We start from the raw sequence: 21,556 nt of genomic DNA on the forward strand, positions 1-21,556 counted from the left end.
GATTTGCCCACACCTGCTATATCTGAAATGCAGAAACGGCCCATCTTCCCGTCAGACTCTGTAAAGCAGAGGAAGAGAGGGATGAGATGATATGGGGGAGATACAAGCCCGGGGCCAAGTCGGGGTGGACCTGTCAGCCCTCCCCTTGGTCTGTGGTGTTTGTCTCAGGGAGCTCTCCCACCTTCGAATGCCCCCTGTGCATGGGCAGCTCTCTCTCCCATGGCCCAGCTTGTGGACAGCTCTCTCTCTTGGCTACTCCCTTCCTTCCTGACCACTGCTTCAAAATTCCCTTCCCAGGCTTCTTCTGTCCCCATCACTGCTTTGTAGTTCCTCGGGCTCCAGTCAGGACATCTTCACTCGTCACTGCACCCACTCCCTGGGTGACAGCACTCATGCCCACAGCCCCCCTCCTCCAATCCCTATCTATAGGACAAACTACTCCCTCGTGCTCTAGGACCCTGTATCCAATATGAGCCACTCTGCCCAGAAGTGAGCTCCTCACATTCCCTCCCAAACCTGCTCCTTATTCTGCACCCTGCCTCAGTGAAGAGGTCTGCCATCCACCACCCAGAGATCTGGGCATTGCCCTTGCTGTCTCCCTGCCCCATCCCTTAGAGTCAATCAATCACCAAGTCTCATCACATCTGCTTCCTTAATCTCTCTCAAAGCCACCTGCTTCTCCCTGTTCCCGCTGCAACTGTCCTGCTCTAGGTCACCATCAGTTCCTGCCTGGATTATAGCAAAACCCATCTCTGAGCCATCTCTGGGCCTCCAGCCTCGCCCCTCCATCTGTTCTCACTCTGCAGCCAGGGCAAATCTGATCATGTCACTCCCCTGATTAAATGTCTTTAATTTTGAAGTTTAACCTCCTCTGTTTAGCACGTAATGTCCCTAACGACCAGCTCTGCCCACGTCTTCATTTGTCTTTCCTGTCACCTCCCCAAAGGCACCCTTGACTTTAGCCAGCAGAACTCTCCCTCTCCCTCTCCCTCTCTCTCTCTCTCTCTCTCTCACACACACACACACACACTTTAAGAAAAAAATAATATACTAATAATTAATATGGTGAGAAACTAGATGTTTTCCCTCTAAGATTGGGAATAAAGTTGGAATGCTCCCTTCTCACCATTCCTATTCAACATTGCAACTTGGAGCCCTAGCTAATACAAATAGTAGACAAAAAAGGAAATAAAAGGTATACAGATTGGGAAGAAAGAAATAAAATTGTCTGTTTGCAGTTGACATGATTATCTATGTTGAAAGTTCCAAAGAGTCAACAAAAAAAACCTCCTGGAACTAATAAGCAATTATATAGCAAGGCTGTAGGATATAGGTTAGTATACAAAAGCCAATTTCTTTCCTATATGCCAGAAATGAGCAACTGGAATTTGAAATTAAAAACATAATACCATTTGCATTTTCACCAAAAGCAAAATAAAATACTTAGGTATAAATCTAGCAAAATATGTATAAGATCTATGTGAGGAAATCTACAAAGCTCTGATAAATCAGAGAAGTGCTAAATAAATGGGAGAGACATTCCATGTTCATGGATAGGAAGACTCAATATTGTAAGATATCAGTTCTTCTCAACTTGATCTATAGATTCAGCACAATCCCAAACAAAATCCCAGTAAGTTACTTTGTGGACATTAGCAAACTGATTCTAAAGTTTACATGGAGAAGCAAAAGACCAAGAATAGCCAATACCATATTGAAGAAGAATAAAGTTGGAGAGCAGGCACTATTTGACTTCCAGACTTACTATAAAACTATAGTAATCAGAACAATGTGGTATTGGCAAAAGAAGAGACAAATAGATGAATGGAACAGAATAGAGAGTCCAGAAATAGACCCATACAAATACAGTCAACTGATCTGTGACAAAGACACAAAGGCAATAGAGAAAGGATAGTATTTTTGATAAATGGTGCTGGAACGACAAGACATTCACATGCATAAAAATGAATCTAGGAAATGACCTTGTATTTTTTCACAAAAATTAACTCAAAATGGACCGTAGACCTGAGTGAAAAATGCAAAGCTATAAAACTTCTGAAAGATAACAGGAGAAAATCTAGGTGACCTTGGGGTTGGCAACGAGTTTTTAAATATGGCACTAAAAACATGATCAATGAAAGAAAAAAAAAGGATAGGCTGGACTTTATTAAAGTAAAAAATTTCTGTTTTGCAAGACAATGTTAAGAGAATGAAAAACAAGATAGAGACTGAGAGAAAAGATTTGCAAAACAAATCTGATAAAGGGCTTGCATCCAAAATACACAAAGAAATTTTAAAACTCAACAATAAAAAAAAAAAAAAAAGAGGTTAGAGTGGGAGAGAGCCAAAGCATAAGAGACTCTTAAAAACTGAGAACAAACTGAGGGTTGATGAGGGGTGGGAGGGAGGGGTGGGGGTGGGGGTGATGGGTATTGAGGAGGGTACCTTTTGGGATGAGCACTGGGTGTTGTATGGAAACCAATTTGACAATAAACTTCATATATTGAAAAAAAAATAAATAAAACTCAACAATAAGAAGACAATCTAATTAAAAAGTGAGTAAAAGATCTAAACAGACAACTCACTAAAGAAGATACCAAGATGGCAGATAAGTACGTGAAAAGATGCTCTACATCACAGGTCATTAAAAAATTGCAAATTAAAACAGCAATGCAGTATCACTTCATACCTATTAGAACAGCTAAAATCCAAAACACTGACAACACCAAATGCTGGTCAGGATGTACAGCAACAGAAATTCTCATTCACTGCTGATGGGAATGGAAAATGGTACAGACACCTTGCAAGACAGTTTGGTAGTTTCTTACAAAGCTAAACATAGACTTAGCAATATGACCCAGTGATCATGCTTCTAGGTATTTACCCAAATGGGTTGAAAACTTATGTCCACACAAAACCCTACACAAAAATGCTTATAGCAGCTTTATTCATAATTGCCAAAACTTGGAAGCAACCCAGGTGTCCTTTGATGGGCAAATAGATAAACAAACCATGGTATATCCATACAATGGCATATTATTCAGTGATAAAAGGAGATGTGCTACCAAGTCGTGAAAAGACATGGAGGAAACTTAAAGTCTGAAAAGGCCACCTATCATGATTCCAACCATATGACATTCTGGAAAAGGCAAAACTATCATGACAATAAAGAGATCAGTGGTTACCAGCGGTTGGTAAATTGTTGAGGATATTTAGGACTGTGACACTGTCCTGTATGACGCTGTAATGGTGGACACATGACTTTTACATTAGGCAAAACCTACAGAATGTGCAACACAAAGAGTGAACCATACCTAATGATAAATTATGGACTTTAGTAAATAATAATGAATCGATATTGATTCATCAGTTAACAAATACATCACACAATGCAAGATGTTAATAGAAGAAACCGTGGGGTGTATGCGGGAACTCCCTGTACTTTGTTAATTTCTTTTTTGTAAACCAAAAACTGCTCTAAGCAACAAAGTCTATTAAGTATCCAAATTTTTAAAATGATAGATAGATCATACATTCTATGCTGGCACGTAATATGATCTGGCACGTAACAAGTGCCATATAAATATTTATTGCATGGAAATGAATAAGGGTGTGGAGCTGGGATGTCTCCAGTAGGACTCCAGAATCAGATTTTCATTCTCCGGACACTTGCACATGCTCTCACTGGGAGAATCTCCCCCGCGGGGTTCTTCCCATTATCTGCCAACTCTTCATCCTGCTAATTTACTTCTAACTGCTATCAGAATCTAAATATGCTATGTGATCTAAAGGGATCGTGCTTCTTTCTGTGTTTGCTGTCTGCCCATCAACTAGCCTGTGGGGAGGCCATGAGATCAAGGGCCACGGCTACCGTGCTTACCTCCGTGTGCAGAGGTACTGGTTGGGCAGTGTGTGTGTGTGTGTGTGTGTGTGTGTGTGTGTGTGTGTGTCTCTCTCTCTGACCTGGCTCTGTCCTGGAGAAGCTGGCGGTCCAGCAGCGGTAGGGGCAGGGATGCACTCAGCAGAGACAAACAGCACACTAAGTGTGCCGACAGGGGAAATGTCAGGAAGCTAGGGACAGGAGTGGAGGAGGAGCAGGAGCTTAAATCTGGTAGACCCAGGAATCTCAGGGACACATCCCTGTAGAGATAACACAGGGGTCTGGAACTGAAGTTGATTTACTTATCAGAGAAGGTTCTGGAAGCAGGGACAGCACGGGCAAAGGCTTGAAAGTGTAACACAGAGCAAGGCCTATGACTGAAATCTTGAGCTGTTCAGAGTGTTCAGAACAACGGAAGTCATCCAAGAGAGGTGAGGGGAGGTAGGGACAGACGACAAAGATCTTTGATCACTTCTCCCCCAAGCAAAGACTTTCTCTCTCACTGGGGGGTCCTGGGAAAAACAGCCCCTTGAAGGAGAATTTAGGACACCTCATCCCCCAGGCACACTGTTCAACCACCACGTTGTGTCCAACAGAGGAGGGTCTGAGAGAAATCAACCGACTGCTTGGTGCTGAAAACCGACAATAAGCCTACAGGGCTGTGGGTCGACAAATCAAAGGGTTCTGCTACCATGGCAACAGAATGACAGGGCAACCCTAAAATAAGAGGAGAAAAAGAGGAGCAGGCCAGAAAAGGTTCAGAGAGAAATCTCAGCAGATACCTGGAGGGAAACACAGAGACGGAATTTCTGGGCAGAGAGCCAGGGAGCTGGCTCTCCTCCAGGCTCCACCTTGGAAACTCTGGATGCCCCTGGGCAGGAACATCCCGTCCCCAGACTCAGTCTCCTCATCTACGCAGTGAGGCTTTTCCATGGCACCCCACAGCTCCAGCCTTTGAGACCCAATGCCCCGAAAGGTTGCAAATGGACCGCAATTCTCCGCACAGAGCCATTGAGAGCCTCAGTACTTGTTTCAGAAAGGAAGAAAGAAAGGTAAGGTCAGTGATAGCAAACTGTCACTTAACACGGATCGGACTGCACAAGGTTGATCTCCTTTAAAGGGTCCAGGGGGACAGGCTTCCCGGATCTATTTCCGGAGTCTGCTGACTCAGGCTGACGCCAGCCCTGCGGCCTCTCCCTGCCACGGCCACAGCCTGGGGGACCCCTAGTGCGTACCTGGCCTCCACTTTAACCTCCAGTGGAGGTAGCAATGCCCCGCCTCCCCAGCCACCCACGGCTAGGCTTCAAGCCAGCAGGGTCTGGCCTCTGTCCACCTGCCCAGATCCAGGTCTTCTGGCTGGCTCTGCCTGACTTGCTTTCTCCCTCCCTGACATCCTGCCCCAGTCCCCCTCCCCGCCCCCCGCCCGCCACCCCCCACTTTTCTGGACTGCACTCTAATCTGAGCCCTCATCTACACGACCTGAAAACGCTCCCTTGCCCTGCCCACTTCACAGACCTGTGCTGATGGCCAAAGGTCTACGAGAGCCCCTAAACCCCACAGAGTGCCATCTGTGTGTTGAAAGGCAGGGTAGGGTATGGATGAGAGGGTAGTTCGTGGTGTTGCCGCTAACCTGCTAGGTAACCTGCGTAAATTAAATCTCTCTGGGTTTCTGTTTCCTCATCATTAAAATGCGGTTGAGGACATCACCTGTTCTGTAATTATTGGGAGGATCTAGTGAGTTAACACGCAGAACTAGCCATCACCGTCATTGCTGTTGCCATTATTGGCATTAGGGCTTGTGTTTAGCACCCAACCTGGTTCTCCCCAGCCGGGAGGCCCGCTTAGCCATGACGGTTCTTCCTCCTGTTGACATCCTGTCTGGATTTCCAGGTCCTGTTCTGGCAGTGGATGAGGAAGTCCCCGGGGTGAACTTTGCCAACTGTGCACCATGAGTGGTGACCAGGTGCCACCTCCCCTCTGGAAACAGTCTGTCTGCCTCTGACCTCCTGCCCTTTTGGCTGTGGGTACGGTCCGCGTCCAGGTTATCCTCCTTGGCAGTCCTGGCTGTGCCTCTCTGGAGTCCTGCTTCCTTCCAAAGTGAGGCTGGAAGGCCGGGAGATGCAAGCCCAGCCCTAAAGCTCTCTCCTGCAACCCCGCTGGCACAGAATAGCATCCTCTAACACGGCTCCAGCTTCGTGACTTCTCCCTGCGCCGAGTAAACCCTCTATGTATTCCCCTACAAATGAAGCTGGGCGTCTTATGTGCTAGAAAACCTTCTTGTCCAGAAGGGTAAAAACCTCTGTCCCCAGTGCATAAAACGACTATTTCCATGTTAGTTTAAGAATCCACACTACATTGCGCAAAAAGATTTCTCTAACGATGCAAACTCCAGGTCTCTCAACAGAATTTGCTACATTGTATGGAGATCACCATGCACGGCGCAGCGTTCAAGCCATTGGAGCCCAGCTCTCTCCCACCAAGGCAAGTTTAACTGCTCTAACAGCAAGACAACAAAACCACCACCTCCAAAGGGTCTTGAACTTCCCTAATTTGGAGCACCCTGGGAAGACCAGTGTGAGTAAAGGGCAAGGCCGAACGCAAGACTATTACAATACACACTTAACAGTACTTTTATGTAAGGTTCTTTACGTTAACAGCACTTACCACCTGGAAAATCATATGGTAACTAGAAGGAGCTATCAGGATGTTTACTCCCTAGTGGCACTCCTTAGGGAACTTCCTATAAGGGAGGTTGGAACGCAGTCTCATTTCTGGACCAACGGATCATGCAAATGGGGGCTTCTGCAATGTGCAGAGAATATACTCATTTAAAGGGCCCAACATTTCTTATTTCTGCATGTATTAATATCACTAGACAATTCTTTCACTGTTTTTGTTTTTTTTTTTTCCATGGGAGTGAAGGCTTTCTATCTGGCCTTTCTGAAATAGGTCTCAGATGGAAGGAAACAGAACTAAATGAGGAGTTTCTGACAGGGAACGTGGGCCCTTGTGCAGCTGTGAAGATTCCCCCATAACTACCTTGAGTTCTTGTTAAGCAGTGCACTTTGGGCAGCCAGGGAGCTGTGCCGCCTCCCTGTCCCAGCGCTTGTGGGAGCTCGCGAGCCTTCCAGCCTCCTTCTGGCTGGGGCCGGCGCTTACCTCCATGCTGTACCTCTCCACAGTCCTCCTCAAGGGATCGACAGCCTGCCAGCAAATCAGGATGCACAGGTCGATCAGCAGCATGCCCCCGACAATCACCAGCAGTTTCTGGTCCTTGATGATCTGCAGGCAGGGCAGGGGCAGAAGGGAGCAGACGTGAGGGAGGTTCCCGAATAGCAGCTGAGGCGCTGCCTCAGGGGAGTGACAGCATCGTGTCACCCTCAGTTTTAGAATCTCTCAGGACTCTCCATCACCTGCAGGATAAATCTAGCCAAACTCCTTTGCTTGGCATTCAAGGCCTTTCATGAGCTTGGTCCGACCACTCCCCAGAACACACATGTGCACTTAGTTAGGTTTGATGACACCTAGTTTCTGGACCTGCTGTGATTTTCACCGCTTTCCCTTTCCCCCCAACCCCCCCCCCCCCCAACTCCCACCCCCAGGCCTTTGTAGGTGCCAGTTCTATTATCTGAAACATCCTATTCTTTCTGTCTGGCAAATTCCTAATAATCCCTAGAGACCCAGGTCCATTGTCACCTCCTCTGTGAAGTCCCCTGTAACTCCCACAGCAGAATTAATCACTCCCATAGCACTTTGTTCACATACTTATCAGAAGTAACAATAGTAACACCAAGGAGAAGAATAGCTAATATTTAATGAATACTTACTCTGTGCCTGCCTCTAGGTTTATTAATGGGTTACATACATGATCTCTTACAAAGGCAGATACTATTATTATTCCCATTTTATGGATGAAGACACCAAGGTTTGTGAGGGGCTAGGTAACTCGCTCAGTGTAATATAGTTAGTAAGAGGTGAAGTCCAGATGTAAACCAAGCTCCTCCTTTCTCTACAGTCCACACCCTCAAACATTTATAGCACAAACCAGATGCTATAGTGACCAGATGCTATATCGTGTTACATGTTTGTCCTCCTCAGTAAACTGGGGAGACCGTAACAGAAGGGAAGCCAATTTTATTTTTTGTGCATCCTTGGTACCGAGCAGGGCCTGGCAAGCAGTAGACACTTAAAAGTTTGATAGATTGAATTGCGATGAAGGAGTATAAAAAGAAGAAATATAATTTCCATCCCTCTTTGCAGCCTGGGATATCTTTATTACACTGCGAAATTCCCACTCCACTTTATGTCTGTTAGACGGGGACTGGCCCTGGGGACAAATGTGGCCAGCACCAAAGACAACCTGTATTTCATTCATTGCACCTTTATGTGCCTCCTCCCCCCAAAGCTCATGTGATGAAATCATTCGGGAAGAGGCTATAGAAAAACAAACAAAACTGAGGCAGAAGCTTAAGAAATATCACCAGGTCTGGCTTTTAATGATTAAAGCCATTTTAAAAAGAGAAATAGAAACTCAAGAGGTCTCTCTGTTGCCGAATTGTAGAAGAACAGAAATGTATTGCTGAGTTCCTGCCAAAGAGATCAAATCCACCCAAACCGCTTTACCTGGGGACTGGGCACTGGTAAAGCCCCCCTCTTTGAGGTTTTCTGGAAGCATTCAGTGAACCACTGATGGTTTATAGAAATCCAGCTTAACCCTTGCTCTCTGGGGAACTAGGCAACTCCCTGCTAGCCCTGAGAAATTGGGGCATAAGGAAGACATGCCCAGGGAGCTGAGGACACGGGGGACAGGCTGGAAGGCGCCTCCCTACTTAACGCTCACCCAGGGCTGTTGGAGCCTGCAGGCAGGGGCCACGCTGTGCTGGACCCTGGCAGGTCCTTCTCCCACCTTCCTGCTACACCCTTCTCAGCACCGAGCCCGAGGTGCTTCTCAGTGAACCCAGGCACGCCCTGCACAGGGTGTATGCTGCAGATGTGTTCCGGTCTGAGTGGGGGCAGGGACCAGCTCGTCTCCCCTCTGTGCCCCGGTGTCTGATAGAGGGACTGGCTCTCAGACCTTCTTGGGGAAAGTTTGGGGGAAAAAAAGAATGAGCTCTCAGAAAGAGGCCAGGAGGAAGTGGCACTGTAAGTTCAAGGTTACTGTCTCCTGCCCAGGGCCCAGGTTCTACTCCCTCCGGGGCATCTCCTGCTGCAGGTTCCCACCCTCCCCACCTGACAGCCTCCAAACCCTTCAGGGAACGCACCTTCTTCTCCCTGTCCTTGCTAGAAGGCTGGGGGACATTTCACTGGAGTTTATGGCCACATTCCTCGTCTTCAGAGCCCCTACGACAGTTGCAACTTCACCTATATATATGGGATCATTTGATTTGTATCCCTACTCCCTTGTAGACTGTGAACTCTGCATGACTTGGTTTTGCTCATCACTGTATTCTTAGTGCCTGTCTGAGGCCTGGCATAGGAAAAGTGCTCAATAGGCACTGGTTGATGGATGATGGCCCAGGAAAATATGCCCTGAGCACCCATGCAGGGCCAGGTCCTGTGCTGGGCACTGGAGATGCAGAGATGGACAGACCCTGGTGCTGCCCTCCAGGGTTAGGAGGACAGACAGACTTGCCAGGGATGATTACAAGAGGGTACCGGGAGGAGAGGAGGTGGCTTCACAGAGGAGTTGCTGGGGGCCACTGGGGAGAAGGGAATGTCAGACAGAAGAAGCAGCTGGGAGAGCTGAGGGGCTGGTTCAGGGGAGTGAGCGCATCACATCGCCCCTGCTTCAGGATTCTTCTATGACCCCCCCTCACCGGGGCGGGGAGGATAAATCCAGCCAAACTCCTTTGCTTGGCATTCAAGCCTTTCCCAAGAGTGGCCTAACTATTCCCCCCCCCCCCCCCCCACGGACTTGTTAATGCTTAACCACACCCTAGTCTCTGGCAGAGTTGTGATTTTTGCCCTCCAGACCTTTGTAGGTGCTGGTTCTTTTGTTTGAAACACCCTAATCTTTCTGTGAGAGATTTTGTGTGAGTGGGGTGGGTGGGGGTGGCTAGAGAGGGGGCTAGTGAGGTGGAAAGCCTGCATGACAGGGGGCTGCCGGAGGCTGAAGCATCATTAAGCAGTAGAGTCATGGGGAGCTCTCTGCAGCCTGGAGGGGTAGACCTGAGGCAGGGAGCCTGCAGGAGGAGGCCAGTTAGGAGCTGAGACAGTTGTCCCGGTAAGCAGGGAGGAGGCTTGATTCAGAGACACCGTGATGGTCAGGAGGACGCTGGTGCCATAAATAGCAGGTAGGCGGAGTGGCTGGCTTCAGTCTCGAGTCCGCTCTCCCTCCCCAAAACTCCCCCACCAGCAAGCGCTAGCATGTCTCACAGGGTCTGTGAGACAAAAGGTCTACGACTCTTCCCACAGTCTACCTTCGAGGAGGCAGTGACCTTGAACGTGCGCAACACTTTTATGTCGGTGCACACTGATGCCATCACACTGAGTTCTCTCTCTGAAGCTAGGAGGCTACCAGTGCTCCATTGTCCCTGAGTGCAAAGGCATACAGTAACAATGACTGAGCACAGGTTCTGGAATCAGATCTGAGTGTGACTCTTACTAATTAACTGTGTGGCCTTGGGTAAGTTTCTTAACCCCTCTGAGCCAGGTTCCTCATCTACCAAATGGAAGCAGTAACCACACAAACGGCACTGGATTACCAAAGTCTGTCTGACTATAACTGCTCAACAGCGGTTGGCTGTTTTTATTAAATGTCACTTTCCATTGTTGTCTAGAGTAGGGGTCAGCAAACCATGGATCTGGCCCACTGCTTGTTTTTGTAAATAAAGTTTTATTGGAACACAGCCATTCCCTCGGGCTGCTTTCATTCTCCACCAGCAGAGTTTAGTGGTTGCGACAGCAGCTCTGTGGCCTGCAACGTCTAACGTATTTACTATCTGGCTTTTTACAGAAATAGTTGTCTGACTCCTGGTTTACAGAAAAGAGCATTTCTTTATTTCTTCAAGAGACTTCAGATCTTTTGACTGATTCGAATTGGCCTTCTGCTAGGACCAACTCATTGCCTAGTTCCAGGGATGCCATTCCAGGGGGAATACAAAATGAAAGGTGCCTCCTGGAGTTGTACACAGCATATCACTCAGGTAACTGGTACTCCCTGGTGAAGCTGCCAAAAACCATTTTGCCGAAGCTAAGTCCACAGGAAGATCTGAGGTGATGTGCCCATGTCATTGTCTGCAACAGAACCAAGTTATATTGGTAGCGAGCTTCCTTTTTTTTTTTAATTACAAAGAAAGGTTTTTTAAGTACTCTCTATACCCATCGTGGGGCTCGAACTTACAACCCCGAGATTAAGAGTCTCATGCTCCACTGACTGAGCCAGCCAGGCGCCTCTGTAGTGAACTTTCTTTGTCTTTTTTTTTTTTTAAGTTTTTTTTTTTTTTTTTAACGTTTATTTATTTTTGGGACAGAGAGAGACAGAGCATGAACGGGGGAGGGGCAGAGAAGACAGGGAGACACAGAATAGGAAGCAGGCTCCAGGCTCTGAGTGGTCAGCACAGAGCCCGACGTGGGGCTTGAACCCACGGACCGCGAGATCATGACCTGAGCTGAAGTCGGACGCTTAACCGACTGAGCCACCCAGGCGCCCCGTGAACTTTCTTTGTCTTAAAAAAAAAAAAAATCATCTGCCCCCGGAACAAAACATCTCATCTCTGACCTACTGCTCTTGTCTCAATGTTTCAATTTGGTCCTAGTAAGAGGCAGAATAAAAACTGCACTAAGTCTCCCAATTCAAGATTGTATGATTGAGTTTTAGAAAAAACTAGAACATGCTATAAAAATATCAGATTTGGAAGCAATAAGTCACTGCATGCCAGTATATCCTTTAATAAGCTCCTTTTCCTTTAGCGTCTTTAAAAAATGTGGCCATATGGGGTGAAGTTTGTGCTTGTGTGTCTGGGAGGGCATGCCACTGTGGATGCAGGGAGAGGAGGCGGGAGCCAGAGAGGGAAGAAAAGGACAAAAAGACTATGCAGAAAAGCATATATTGCATTTACAAACGTCTGTAAATCTAGTATACGTGTCGGTAAAAAAGTTAAAGGGTCCATCTTACAAATAAGTCTAAACTGAAAAAAAAACCCTAATAAAACAACAACAATAAAAACCAACCTTGGCTATATAAAAGGTCGGAATCATGGAGAATCCAATCCTACTTTTGACCTGTAATTGCCACAACCCTTTTAAGACCACCTGGTTGCCGAACTTGAGCTTTTGATCCATATAAGGCATAACTTTCTCTTCTACCTCCTCTTATTTGTTGATAAGGGATGCTTGGGGGCAGCACTGCAAACCTGTTCTGGAAAATGCCTAGAAAGCAAAACTAGAGGAAAAAGTTTCTCACCCTGGAACGGCGTGCTCATCTGGCTTTAGTCATTTTTGTACTAGACAAAACGGGTGACCAAACCTTGTACACAAAGCCTTCGGCGGTCTGTCAGATAAGCCCCTTCCTGGGGTGCCTGGCCCCCCAGCAGCCCGCGTTCTGTTTGCCCAGCCGCCCAGCCAGTGAGTCTCCTGACTTTGGCAATGTGTGCAGCAAGGTGTGGCTACATCCCAGCTCCGCCCTCCGTGTAGCTTTCAGACAACTAAACTCTGAAATCTTCCCTGACGTGTTTTGTCAATTGTTGCCAGACAATTGGAGTGTTCTTGCTCAGCGATCACATGAGTAATGGAAAATAAAGGCTGGTTCTTGATTACAGATGACAATATGGATGAATCATATATTGACACAAAGGAATCAACATTGTGATTCTTCAAAACCGGGATGGAGTTGTCGTAAATGGCAGAGCGTCTCTAACCACAGCCACAGCGCAGGAGGGGCCCCAGAAGTCACTTGGTCACTTGGAGCCTTTTCAAACTTTGATTGCATCAGCATGGCTGGGAGGGCTGGCCTCCACCCCAGGATCCTGATTCTTAGGGCTGGAGTGGGGCTTAAGAATCTACATTTCTTTCTTCCTTCCTTTCTTTCTTTCTTCTTCCTTCCTTCCATGTTTATTTATGAGAGAGAGAAGTGGGGTGGGGAACCAGTGGGGGAGGGGCAGAGGGAGAGGGAGACAGAATCTGAAGCAGGCTCCAGGCTCTGAGCGGTCAGCACAGAGCCTGATGAGGGGCCTGAACCCTTGAACTGCGAGATCATGACCTGAGCCGAAGTCAGACGCTCAACCTACTGAGCCACCCAGGCTCCCTAAGAATCTGCATTTCTAACAAACTCCCAGGTGATGCCTCTGCTGCTGGTCCAGCCCACACTCTGAGTGGCCCTGGCAGATCAGAGATCTTCTACCCTGGCTGTATATCAGTATCACCTGGGAGAGTCTTAAAAACTCCTGATGCTCAGTTCCAGCCACAGTGAGGTGGTTTCATTGGTCTGGGCTGTGTCACTTCTTGGAGTTTAAAGCTCCCATTTGATTGAAATGTATAGTTAGGTCTGAGAAGGACTGGGTGGCTAGGCTTCTCATTTTATAGATGGAAAGGAGTTGTCACAAATACTGCAGAGGCCCATGAGGGAGGGCCCTTCCAGTGAACATCGGCAGTGGGTGGCAGGGACAGATTCTTTCTTCCCTCTAAATGTAGCCTGCAGTTTCCCTAGGTGGTCCAGGTATGGGGCAGGGGGTAGAGGAGAGAGGACAGACCTCCCTCATCTGGACAGCAGCTCCTCAAGCAGCCCTGGCAGGTGGAGGGGCTGATGGATGAATGGGGCCACTGGGTACCAGGCAGAATCACAGCTCAGGAGACAGGACCATTTCGATATGGCCCCATTTTTCAGATAAGGAAACAGAGGCCCAGAAAGATGAAGACATTTGCTGAGAGACCCATAGCAGGTCGGTGGTGGGAACAGAAAGGAAGAGAGGTTGCTTTCCTGCTTTGTCTGTTGGCCCCTGTGCCTTGTTGCCTGCTGCAGGTGCCAGGGCTCATAACCAGGCAACTGGATGACAAATGCAAGTTTGGAGTGAAGACTCAGAACAACAGCGCCCTTTGTCAAATGGGATATGGGCACAATGCAGGATCTGCAGAGGAGAGGTCTGTAAACAAGTTATACCCACGTCAGGGGTTTAAAAAGTGTGTGTGTGTGTGTGTGTGTGTGTGTGTGTGTGTGTGTGTGTGCACGCTGGGGTGGGGTGGGGTGGGGTGGGGTGGGGTTGAATCAAGAAGAGGCTTTTTGGAAAGACGTGTCATGATGCTCTGAGATCTCTCCCCACAGTGAGAGGATGGTTATGTTTCCTCCTTGACCTCACATGAAGAGGGAGGCTTTAAGGAGAACACTCAGACAGCTTGACTGATGGGCTCCCTGCAGCTCAGGGGAGCCTGAGACACCTGAGGAACCCGAGGTGACCAGTTGGCCAGGTGCTCAGGGGGTGGGACAAGGGGACAGCCGTGCAGTGTGGTCAGCCAGCACTCCTCGAGTTTGGATGAGCGAAGGACGCGTGTGTGCTTTCCTGGGCACCAGATGTGGGCCAGGGAGGAGGGAGAGCTGGCCCTGTCCAAGACCTGCTAGAGGGGCGAGGTGAGCCCCTGAGTGCGGAAGCCTCCGCACGCCTAGGGAAGAAGCCTCACATGGCCACCTGGGGGAGTATTTTGCCCATGTCATGGGCACCATAGGAAGGAAAGTCCCAGTCCCAGGGTGGGGTGGGGGGTGGGGGCTTTGAAAAGCCCACAGACACACCCTACGACAGTCTAAAGCACCTGCTTAACCTCTTCCAGGCCCAGTAACCCCAAGGGCAGCTCCTGGCAATGAACCTTCCACCCTTCCCCCACTCCAAGCTCCAGCTCCGGAGGGTTCAGAACCCTTGGGGATAGGACGTCAGGGAAAAAGCTCAGGCTGGCAAAGGGGAGAAGCTGCCCGCCACACCCCTTCTCCCAGGGCAGGCGGCTGGCCCGCTGCAGGCCTGAACTGGTGGAGGCAGAGGCTGTGCCTCAAATGCAGTTTGAAGTTCTGAATATTACGATGGGCTCCATATATTAGCTGCTGACCAGAGGGCCTTCAAAGTCATGAGACTTGCCCGAATTTTTATCGAGGAGCAAGGGAAGGACAGTACCACTGGTTAAGTTAAAACGACAGTGATGGAGAAAATTTCTCCAGGAGTTCCACCGAAGAGCCAAGCTGAGTCAGCATGCTGGTTAGACTCAGCCACGTGGATGGCAAATACTTTCCACCCACACGAAGGCAGGGCTCCTGTCCTCTAAGGGCCTCTTTGAAAATAGAAACATTAAATTTGGTCTGTGTCCTGTTTCACTCCCCTCTTTCAAGGGCTTCTCATTGCCCGGAAGTTCAAGTTCAGATTCTTTACTGTGGCTCCTCTGGCAGCCTGTCCCTGTAAACACCATGCCCTGGCCATAATGAACCTCTGCCAGCTCTGTGAACACACCCGCCTCCGTGATCCCCAACCCAGGCCTCCGCGCACACAGTTCCCTTGATGTGCCTCTGCCCAGCTAACCCCCACTCCCCGTCCAGGTCTCCACATCAGGGTCACTTCTTGCATGAAGCCTCATCTGAGTGCTCATACCCCTGTTGCCCCTATACCTTCCCAGCCAGCCCTTATCATCATGTGTTGTAAATGCTTTGTTGCCCTACAAGGCTGAAGGTGTCAGGGGTGGACATCGTGTTTAGCTTGAATCCCCAGCAAATAGCCCAGTGCTAGGTACACCGTAGGTGCCTAATAATGTTTGCTAAATAAACGCTAAGTGAACACTGCAAATATCCTGAAACAGGAGTGATTACCTTCTTCTTCATTTTCACATTTTTGAAGATGGCGTGGACCCTCCATGTCTTTGCAAACATTGCCCCAAAGGCCGTTGTGTAGCCCACGGTGAGAATCCAGGTCCTGACCTAGAGGCCATGAGAAAACAGAGACATTAACATCTCCTAGGTGGACCGACTTCACCATCTATTAGAGCGTCCCAACAGAGGGATTCTAGGTAATAGACACTCAGACTTTTTATTCTACATACTGTGGCCTTTCACTAACCATCAAGACTCCTTCAATCACATCTCAATTTGATAGACATTTAGTTCCATCAGCCACATGCCAGACCCAGAGCCCTGGGCACAGGGGACTGTGAGATTCAAATTCTGCCTTCCATGGGCCCATAGTCCAGAGTGGCAGACAGAGGCACAGAGGCTCCCAGGACCACCAAGTGACCACTGAGGGGCGACAGATCAGCCTTCTTGTCTTCCCTCCCTCCTTTCCTTCCTGCGAGCCCTCTATGTGAGGAGACAGACCTGCAGAGGTGAACAAATGGCTGATTTCTTGACTCCTCACCTGAGTCTACAGAAGACCAGATGGCTCTGGGAACCTCTTCTACAGGACTCCCAGCTCCCGGGTTGTAGGCAGAGGGTAGGGGAGGACACTGAGCCGCAGGGGCTGAGACTGGGTAGGAGAAGCATCCTGCTGTGGCCCTTCTCCAGCATTCAGCAAATCCACCACTCTGGTGGAGCAGGGGAGGACTCAGCCAGAGCTGGATCCAGGGTAGCCATACCCAGGCCAGCTCCAGGCCACAGCAGGAGCTGTTCAGTTACAGAGGAAGGCTAGAGAAGGACCTGCTATGGGCCTGTCTCCTCAGGCCTTTGGAGAAAGAGAGGAGCGAATGCAGCCTGGGTCCTACCCACCAGCCCCGTCTGCCACGGTCAGACTATGTGGTTCCTACTTCACTGTGGACCCCAGCATCCGGATACTCAGCATCAGGCCAGCCTGGCCCCAGTGGCCATACTTGGACCTTGGGACTAAGGCCCTATCTGGTTCTCACCTGTTCTGCAGGACTAAATGTCTCCTGATCCCCAGCCCTGGCTGGTGAGTGACAGGAACTGTCAGCCCTGACTGCTGCCTATAGCCTGGAGCCCTGCAGGCTGGGATGGCCAGCCACCATCTGTTAGGTTGTGGGGGCCTCCTGGGTGCCTGTTCCCTGCCTGCACTGCCGTCACAGCCAGACCCCAGTGTCTCCAGACTCCACGCTCACCGGCTGGTCTGGACACCCTCCAAAACCTAGGACACTGGCCCAGCTCCAGGCCACGCGCCACCGAGTTCTAGGGCTTCCTGCTCATTGGGGCGAGAAAGCTGTGTGTTCTGTGAGCTCCAGTTCTAGGCTTTGGTCTTTCTTCTGCTTTCCCTCAGCACTGCTGAACTGAGTTCCCTCTGAAAGATCCCCACTGGCCTCAGCTGAACACAGCAGGAAGGTGAATATTAGTAGGACTCAGAGGGAGACAGCCAGGATGGAGCGCACAGGCCAGACCCTCGGTGTGCAGAGGAATCAGACACAGCAGGTGTGCCCGGCTGCTATAGGCCCTTCCAGCCCAGGAGTGCCATCAGCACAGGTAAGAAGTTCCCAGAAACACTCTCAGATGAGTTCCTTCATGGAGTACTTCTACTCTGCCTTTCTAGCAACTTGGCTCTCCAGACTCCAGTTTTACAGAAAAAGAACATTTCCCCTTCCCATTTTTTTTTAAGTTTATTTATTTATTGAGAGAGAGAGAGAGAGAGAGAGAGAGAGAGAGAGAATGAGAATATGAGTAGGGGAGGGGCAGAGAGGGAGGGGCAGAGAGAGAGAATCTCAAGTAGGCTCCATGCTGTCAGCACAGAGCCTGACATGGAGCTCAATCTCATGAACCGTGAGATCATGACCTGAGCCGAAATCAAGAATCGGATGCCTGACCGACTGAGTCACTCAGGCACCCTTCCATTTTACTTGTAAAAGTAGGACGTGACTGGGTGGATGGCAGAGCCGGCCCCCTAGGAAGGACAAGAGCATCGCAGCAACTGTTCTAAAACACGGTCGTGTGAGGTGTGGGTGCTGACAATAGGATAGGGAAGGACTTCACTTTTTTTTTTTTTTAATTTCAAAAACAAGGACAAATCAGATAGGCAAGAATGAATAACAGTACTTTAGAGAAGGCACAGGAGGGTCACATTATTACGCATATTACAATACAACGATGCAAGAAAAGTAAACAGAATGGGTATGGGAGGAATAATTCTCAATTACTGGGAATTTCACCCTGAGCTTAATCAATGAGCAGATCACAAATCCCTGGTCTGTCAGAGTTGCATAGGACCTTACAGATCATTCATTCATTCACTCATTCATCCGTTCATTCAATAAGGATTATTAGATCAGAGGCTAAGAATATACTGATAAAAACAACAAGTAAAACAACAACAACAAAACAGAGTGGTTTTTTTTGAGCCACCAGTTGAGTTGGGAAAACAACTTTGCCGATGAATAAACTCAGACACTCAGGGCATTTAAGGTATTTCTCTCAACTGGGATGCCTGGGTGGCTTGGTGGGTTGAGCATCCGACTTCAGCATAGGTCATGATCTCACGGTTCATGGGTTGGAGGCCGCGTCAGGCTCTGTGCTGACAGCTCAGAGCCTGGAGCCTGTTTCGGATTCTGTGTCTCTCTCGCTTTCTGTCCCTCTCCCCCCTCAAAAATAAACATTAAAAAAATATTTCTTTCAACCACTCCATACAGTTGCAGAGCTGAGCCTGGAACCCGGTGCCTTGCCCCTGCCCAGCCCTCTTTCCCCCATGTCATGCTCCTCCTGCCTTTCCTGACTCAAAGCTGGCTCATCCAAACCCAGAAGTCAGCTGTCAAAGGGACAGGGCACATCTAGGGGTAGCTGCCAACCCGAGAACACTCTCCTGGGAGATCTTTACACACTTTTCATACTGATGGGTTGGCAGGACCATTAAAACCAATGGCCTCCAAGTGTTTCGACCATGTTCTCCTATCAGAAAAACAATCTGAAACATGAACATAAATGCAGTGTGGAAATTTACCAAAGGATGGTAGGAGATGAAATCATATCATTTGATTTTTATGTGGCTGACAAAGATCTCTTATTTTGGGTAGAAGTGTCACTCCAACGTGCTTTGCATTATTATAGTTGCTTTGACTTATGGGTTCTCTGAAGTAATCGTTTTGGGGTGATTTGTCTGTTTTGGAAGACTCAGTTCATTAAGACCCAATAATACAATTTAGTTAAAACCTGATAATATCAGTCTAACCTGGCATCTGAAAATGGCAACATGTTGCCATAAGTGGGAAGTGAAGAATGGCTGAGGGGGCCTGGGCAGGAAAGGGTTAACAGAACAGGCCTGAGACCGTCCTTAGAAAGTCCTGGTGACAAGGTCGGCTCTCCACTGGCCTGTCTGGGACCTTGGACATGGGGACGGTTCCCACCATCCCCTCAATGATAAGAGGTGACAATTTGCCTGAGCTGTTTGTGCACACACCGTGGTTTCCTGCACACCTGCTTTCCTTCCAGGAGCCTGGAATTTTGGTATGTGCTAAGCCGGTGCCCACTAAAAATTCCAGGAACAGTCTCTAGTCAGCCTCCCCAGGAGATGGCTTTTCACATGTGTCGCCACCATCCATTGCTTGGGAATTAAGCGTGTCCCGTGTGATCCACTGGGAGAGGCTCCTGGAAGCTTACACCTGGTTTCCCTCGGACCTTGCCCCATGTGTCTTTACCTTTTGCTGATTCTGCTCTATGTTCTTTCTCTGTAATAAATCACTGCTGTGAGTGCAACCATATGCTGACTCCTTCTAGTGAATCACTGAACTGGGGGTTGTCCTGGGGACCCTTGGCACAATGGCCCATTGCTGTCTCGCATAATGGATTGATCAACCACGCTGTTCTCTGGAGAGTTCCTGCATCAGATTCTTGGACACACCTGCCACACCGGGACTCCAGGGCCAGTCCAAGTGTTAGACCTTAGGAAGGCTGAATTTCTTTCGTATTTTTCTATATAAAAAAACAAAGATAAATAAAAGCTGTACTCTTCTGCAAGACAATCCCAGTGGGTCACCTTGCACGCTGTGGTGTTCATATCTGATTTAAAGACAGCTCTTCAGACCATGATGAAATAAGACTGGAAGAAAGAGTCTGAAAGCAAGACAGTGGGACCCCCACCATCAGAGCTGCCCTTCCCAGGCTGGGAGAGGCCTCTGCAAAAGGGATGTGATTTCTCTCTCCATTCCTCCACCATCTCTTTAAGAGGCAAATGGACCCTTGGGTTCAGACCTGGACCCTCCTTGCCTCTAAGCGTTCTCCCTGGGTTAGTGTCTTCACTCTCACGCTTCAACCACTTTTTTCAACCACGTCTCTTGTGTCTTCCCCAGCTTCTGAGCTCCAGACCTGCATAGCCCACTGTCACCGGAGACTTAGGTGACACCTAGCTGTGCATAAAACTTCACACTGCACAGCCAAAGCTGAGTCCATCGGTTCCATTTCCTTCCAGCTCTGGGAGTGGTGCCACTATCCACACTATCCGCTGTCACCCAGTTAGGGACCCCGAAGTCCCCCTGGGGAATCCTCCCCACCTTCACTCTCCTATTCAAACGCTAAGCCCAGCTTCTGTCTCACTTTCCACCCAGACTTTCTACCCTCCTTGCCTCTTGCCCATCCATCCAACCCTGCACCCTCCCCGCCCCCCGCCCGCAGTACTGTTCTCCAATGCAAATCTAAGCGAGTCTCCTAGGTTTAAACCCTTGCTGCCCCACTGAAGGTCAGGTCTTAGCAGGGTGTGACCCCGCCACCCCACACCTTTCCTGCCACCCTCCACGGGGCGCTCTGCATGCAAGTAATTCCTCACTACTTGAACATTCCTCCCCCCACCCCGAAACTGCTCTGGCTCCTGCACCAGCTATGTCCTCTATCCAGAATGCCATTCCTCTCTCTGATCTCCTTCACAAATTCTTATTTTCTGTCCTCCGAAATCCAAACTCATGAGCCACCTTCTCTGAGAAGTTCTTCCAGACCTTGCAGGGAGATCACAGCTGCCTCCTCTTTGAGACTGGCGCCCTCACACACGTTTCTGCTGTGATGGTCACACTGAAATGCGGTCTATCTGATTATCTGTCTGCCTCTCCCACAGGATAGTGCTACTGGGGGAGACGGCCTACAATGCTCACCTTTAAATCTCTGGAGCTAGCGCTGGGTGGGGTGCAGGTGATCAGGCTGGATGCGCCAGCTTAGGAGGTAATGAGCTCTTTGTCACCAGAAATGTGCCTGAGCCAAGCACACAAAAGGAAGACCAGAGAGGGAACTGGAGGATTTGAAGGCAAAAAAGGCTGAGTTCATGGCATCCGTGGTCCCTTCTACCCCAAATATTCTGTGAGGTAGTGAGATCCCCCATCATTCCACATATTCAAGTAGAACTTGGCAGACCCCCAGCCAGAACACTGTAGGGTCATCTCCTGCACTGAGACATTTCCTGCACTTACTTGATGATGCCTCCAAGTGTCTCCCTTCTGTGTGTCTCTATGATGCCAAATAAACCAGAAGGTTCTGAGGGGCTCTAAGGGTTCTGTTTCCAATATGTCACTTCTAATACAAGTCTCTACTGATTCATTCACACAAGACAAATAGCTACTTCACTTTTTCTCCCAAAGCCTTAAACATATTTACTTTCCTGCCATTAAGGTCTTTCTTTTCTCCCCTCAGCCATAAAGTACCCCCCGCCCTCCACCCACTCCCCTGCACACTGCCTTGAACACAGACGTCCATGAGGCAGGGAAAACTTGAGGCAGGTGATACCCGTATCAGTCTCAACTATGAAAAAGGGAAAAAACAATCAGCCACATCTCCAAATGGAAAGAAAAATCTATGCCCAGAACAAT

General features: G+C 48.8%; 1 protein-coding gene across 1 annotated transcript in view; it reads right to left on the reverse strand.

Annotated features, from left to right (window-relative positions):
- GABBR2 (gamma-aminobutyric acid type B receptor subunit 2) overlaps positions 1-21,556 on the reverse strand; it is a 352,132-nt gene that overhangs the window by 50,044 nt on the left and 280,532 nt on the right. The window contains exons 12-13 of the mRNA XM_040481798.1: positions 15,657-15,764; positions 7,040-7,162 (exon numbers count right to left, since the gene is read on the reverse strand). Of these exons, the coding sequence (XP_040337732.1) occupies positions 7,040-7,162; positions 15,657-15,764 (231 nt within the window). The remainder of the gene's footprint in view (positions 1-7,039; positions 7,163-15,656; positions 15,765-21,556) is intronic.

Source organism: Herpailurus yagouaroundi, unplaced genomic scaffold (genome assembly GCF_014898765.1).
Source record: "Herpailurus yagouaroundi ecotype Mexico unplaced genomic scaffold, PumYag 160, whole genome shotgun sequence".
Lineage (NCBI taxonomy): Eukaryota > Metazoa > Chordata > Mammalia > Carnivora > Felidae > Herpailurus > Herpailurus yagouaroundi.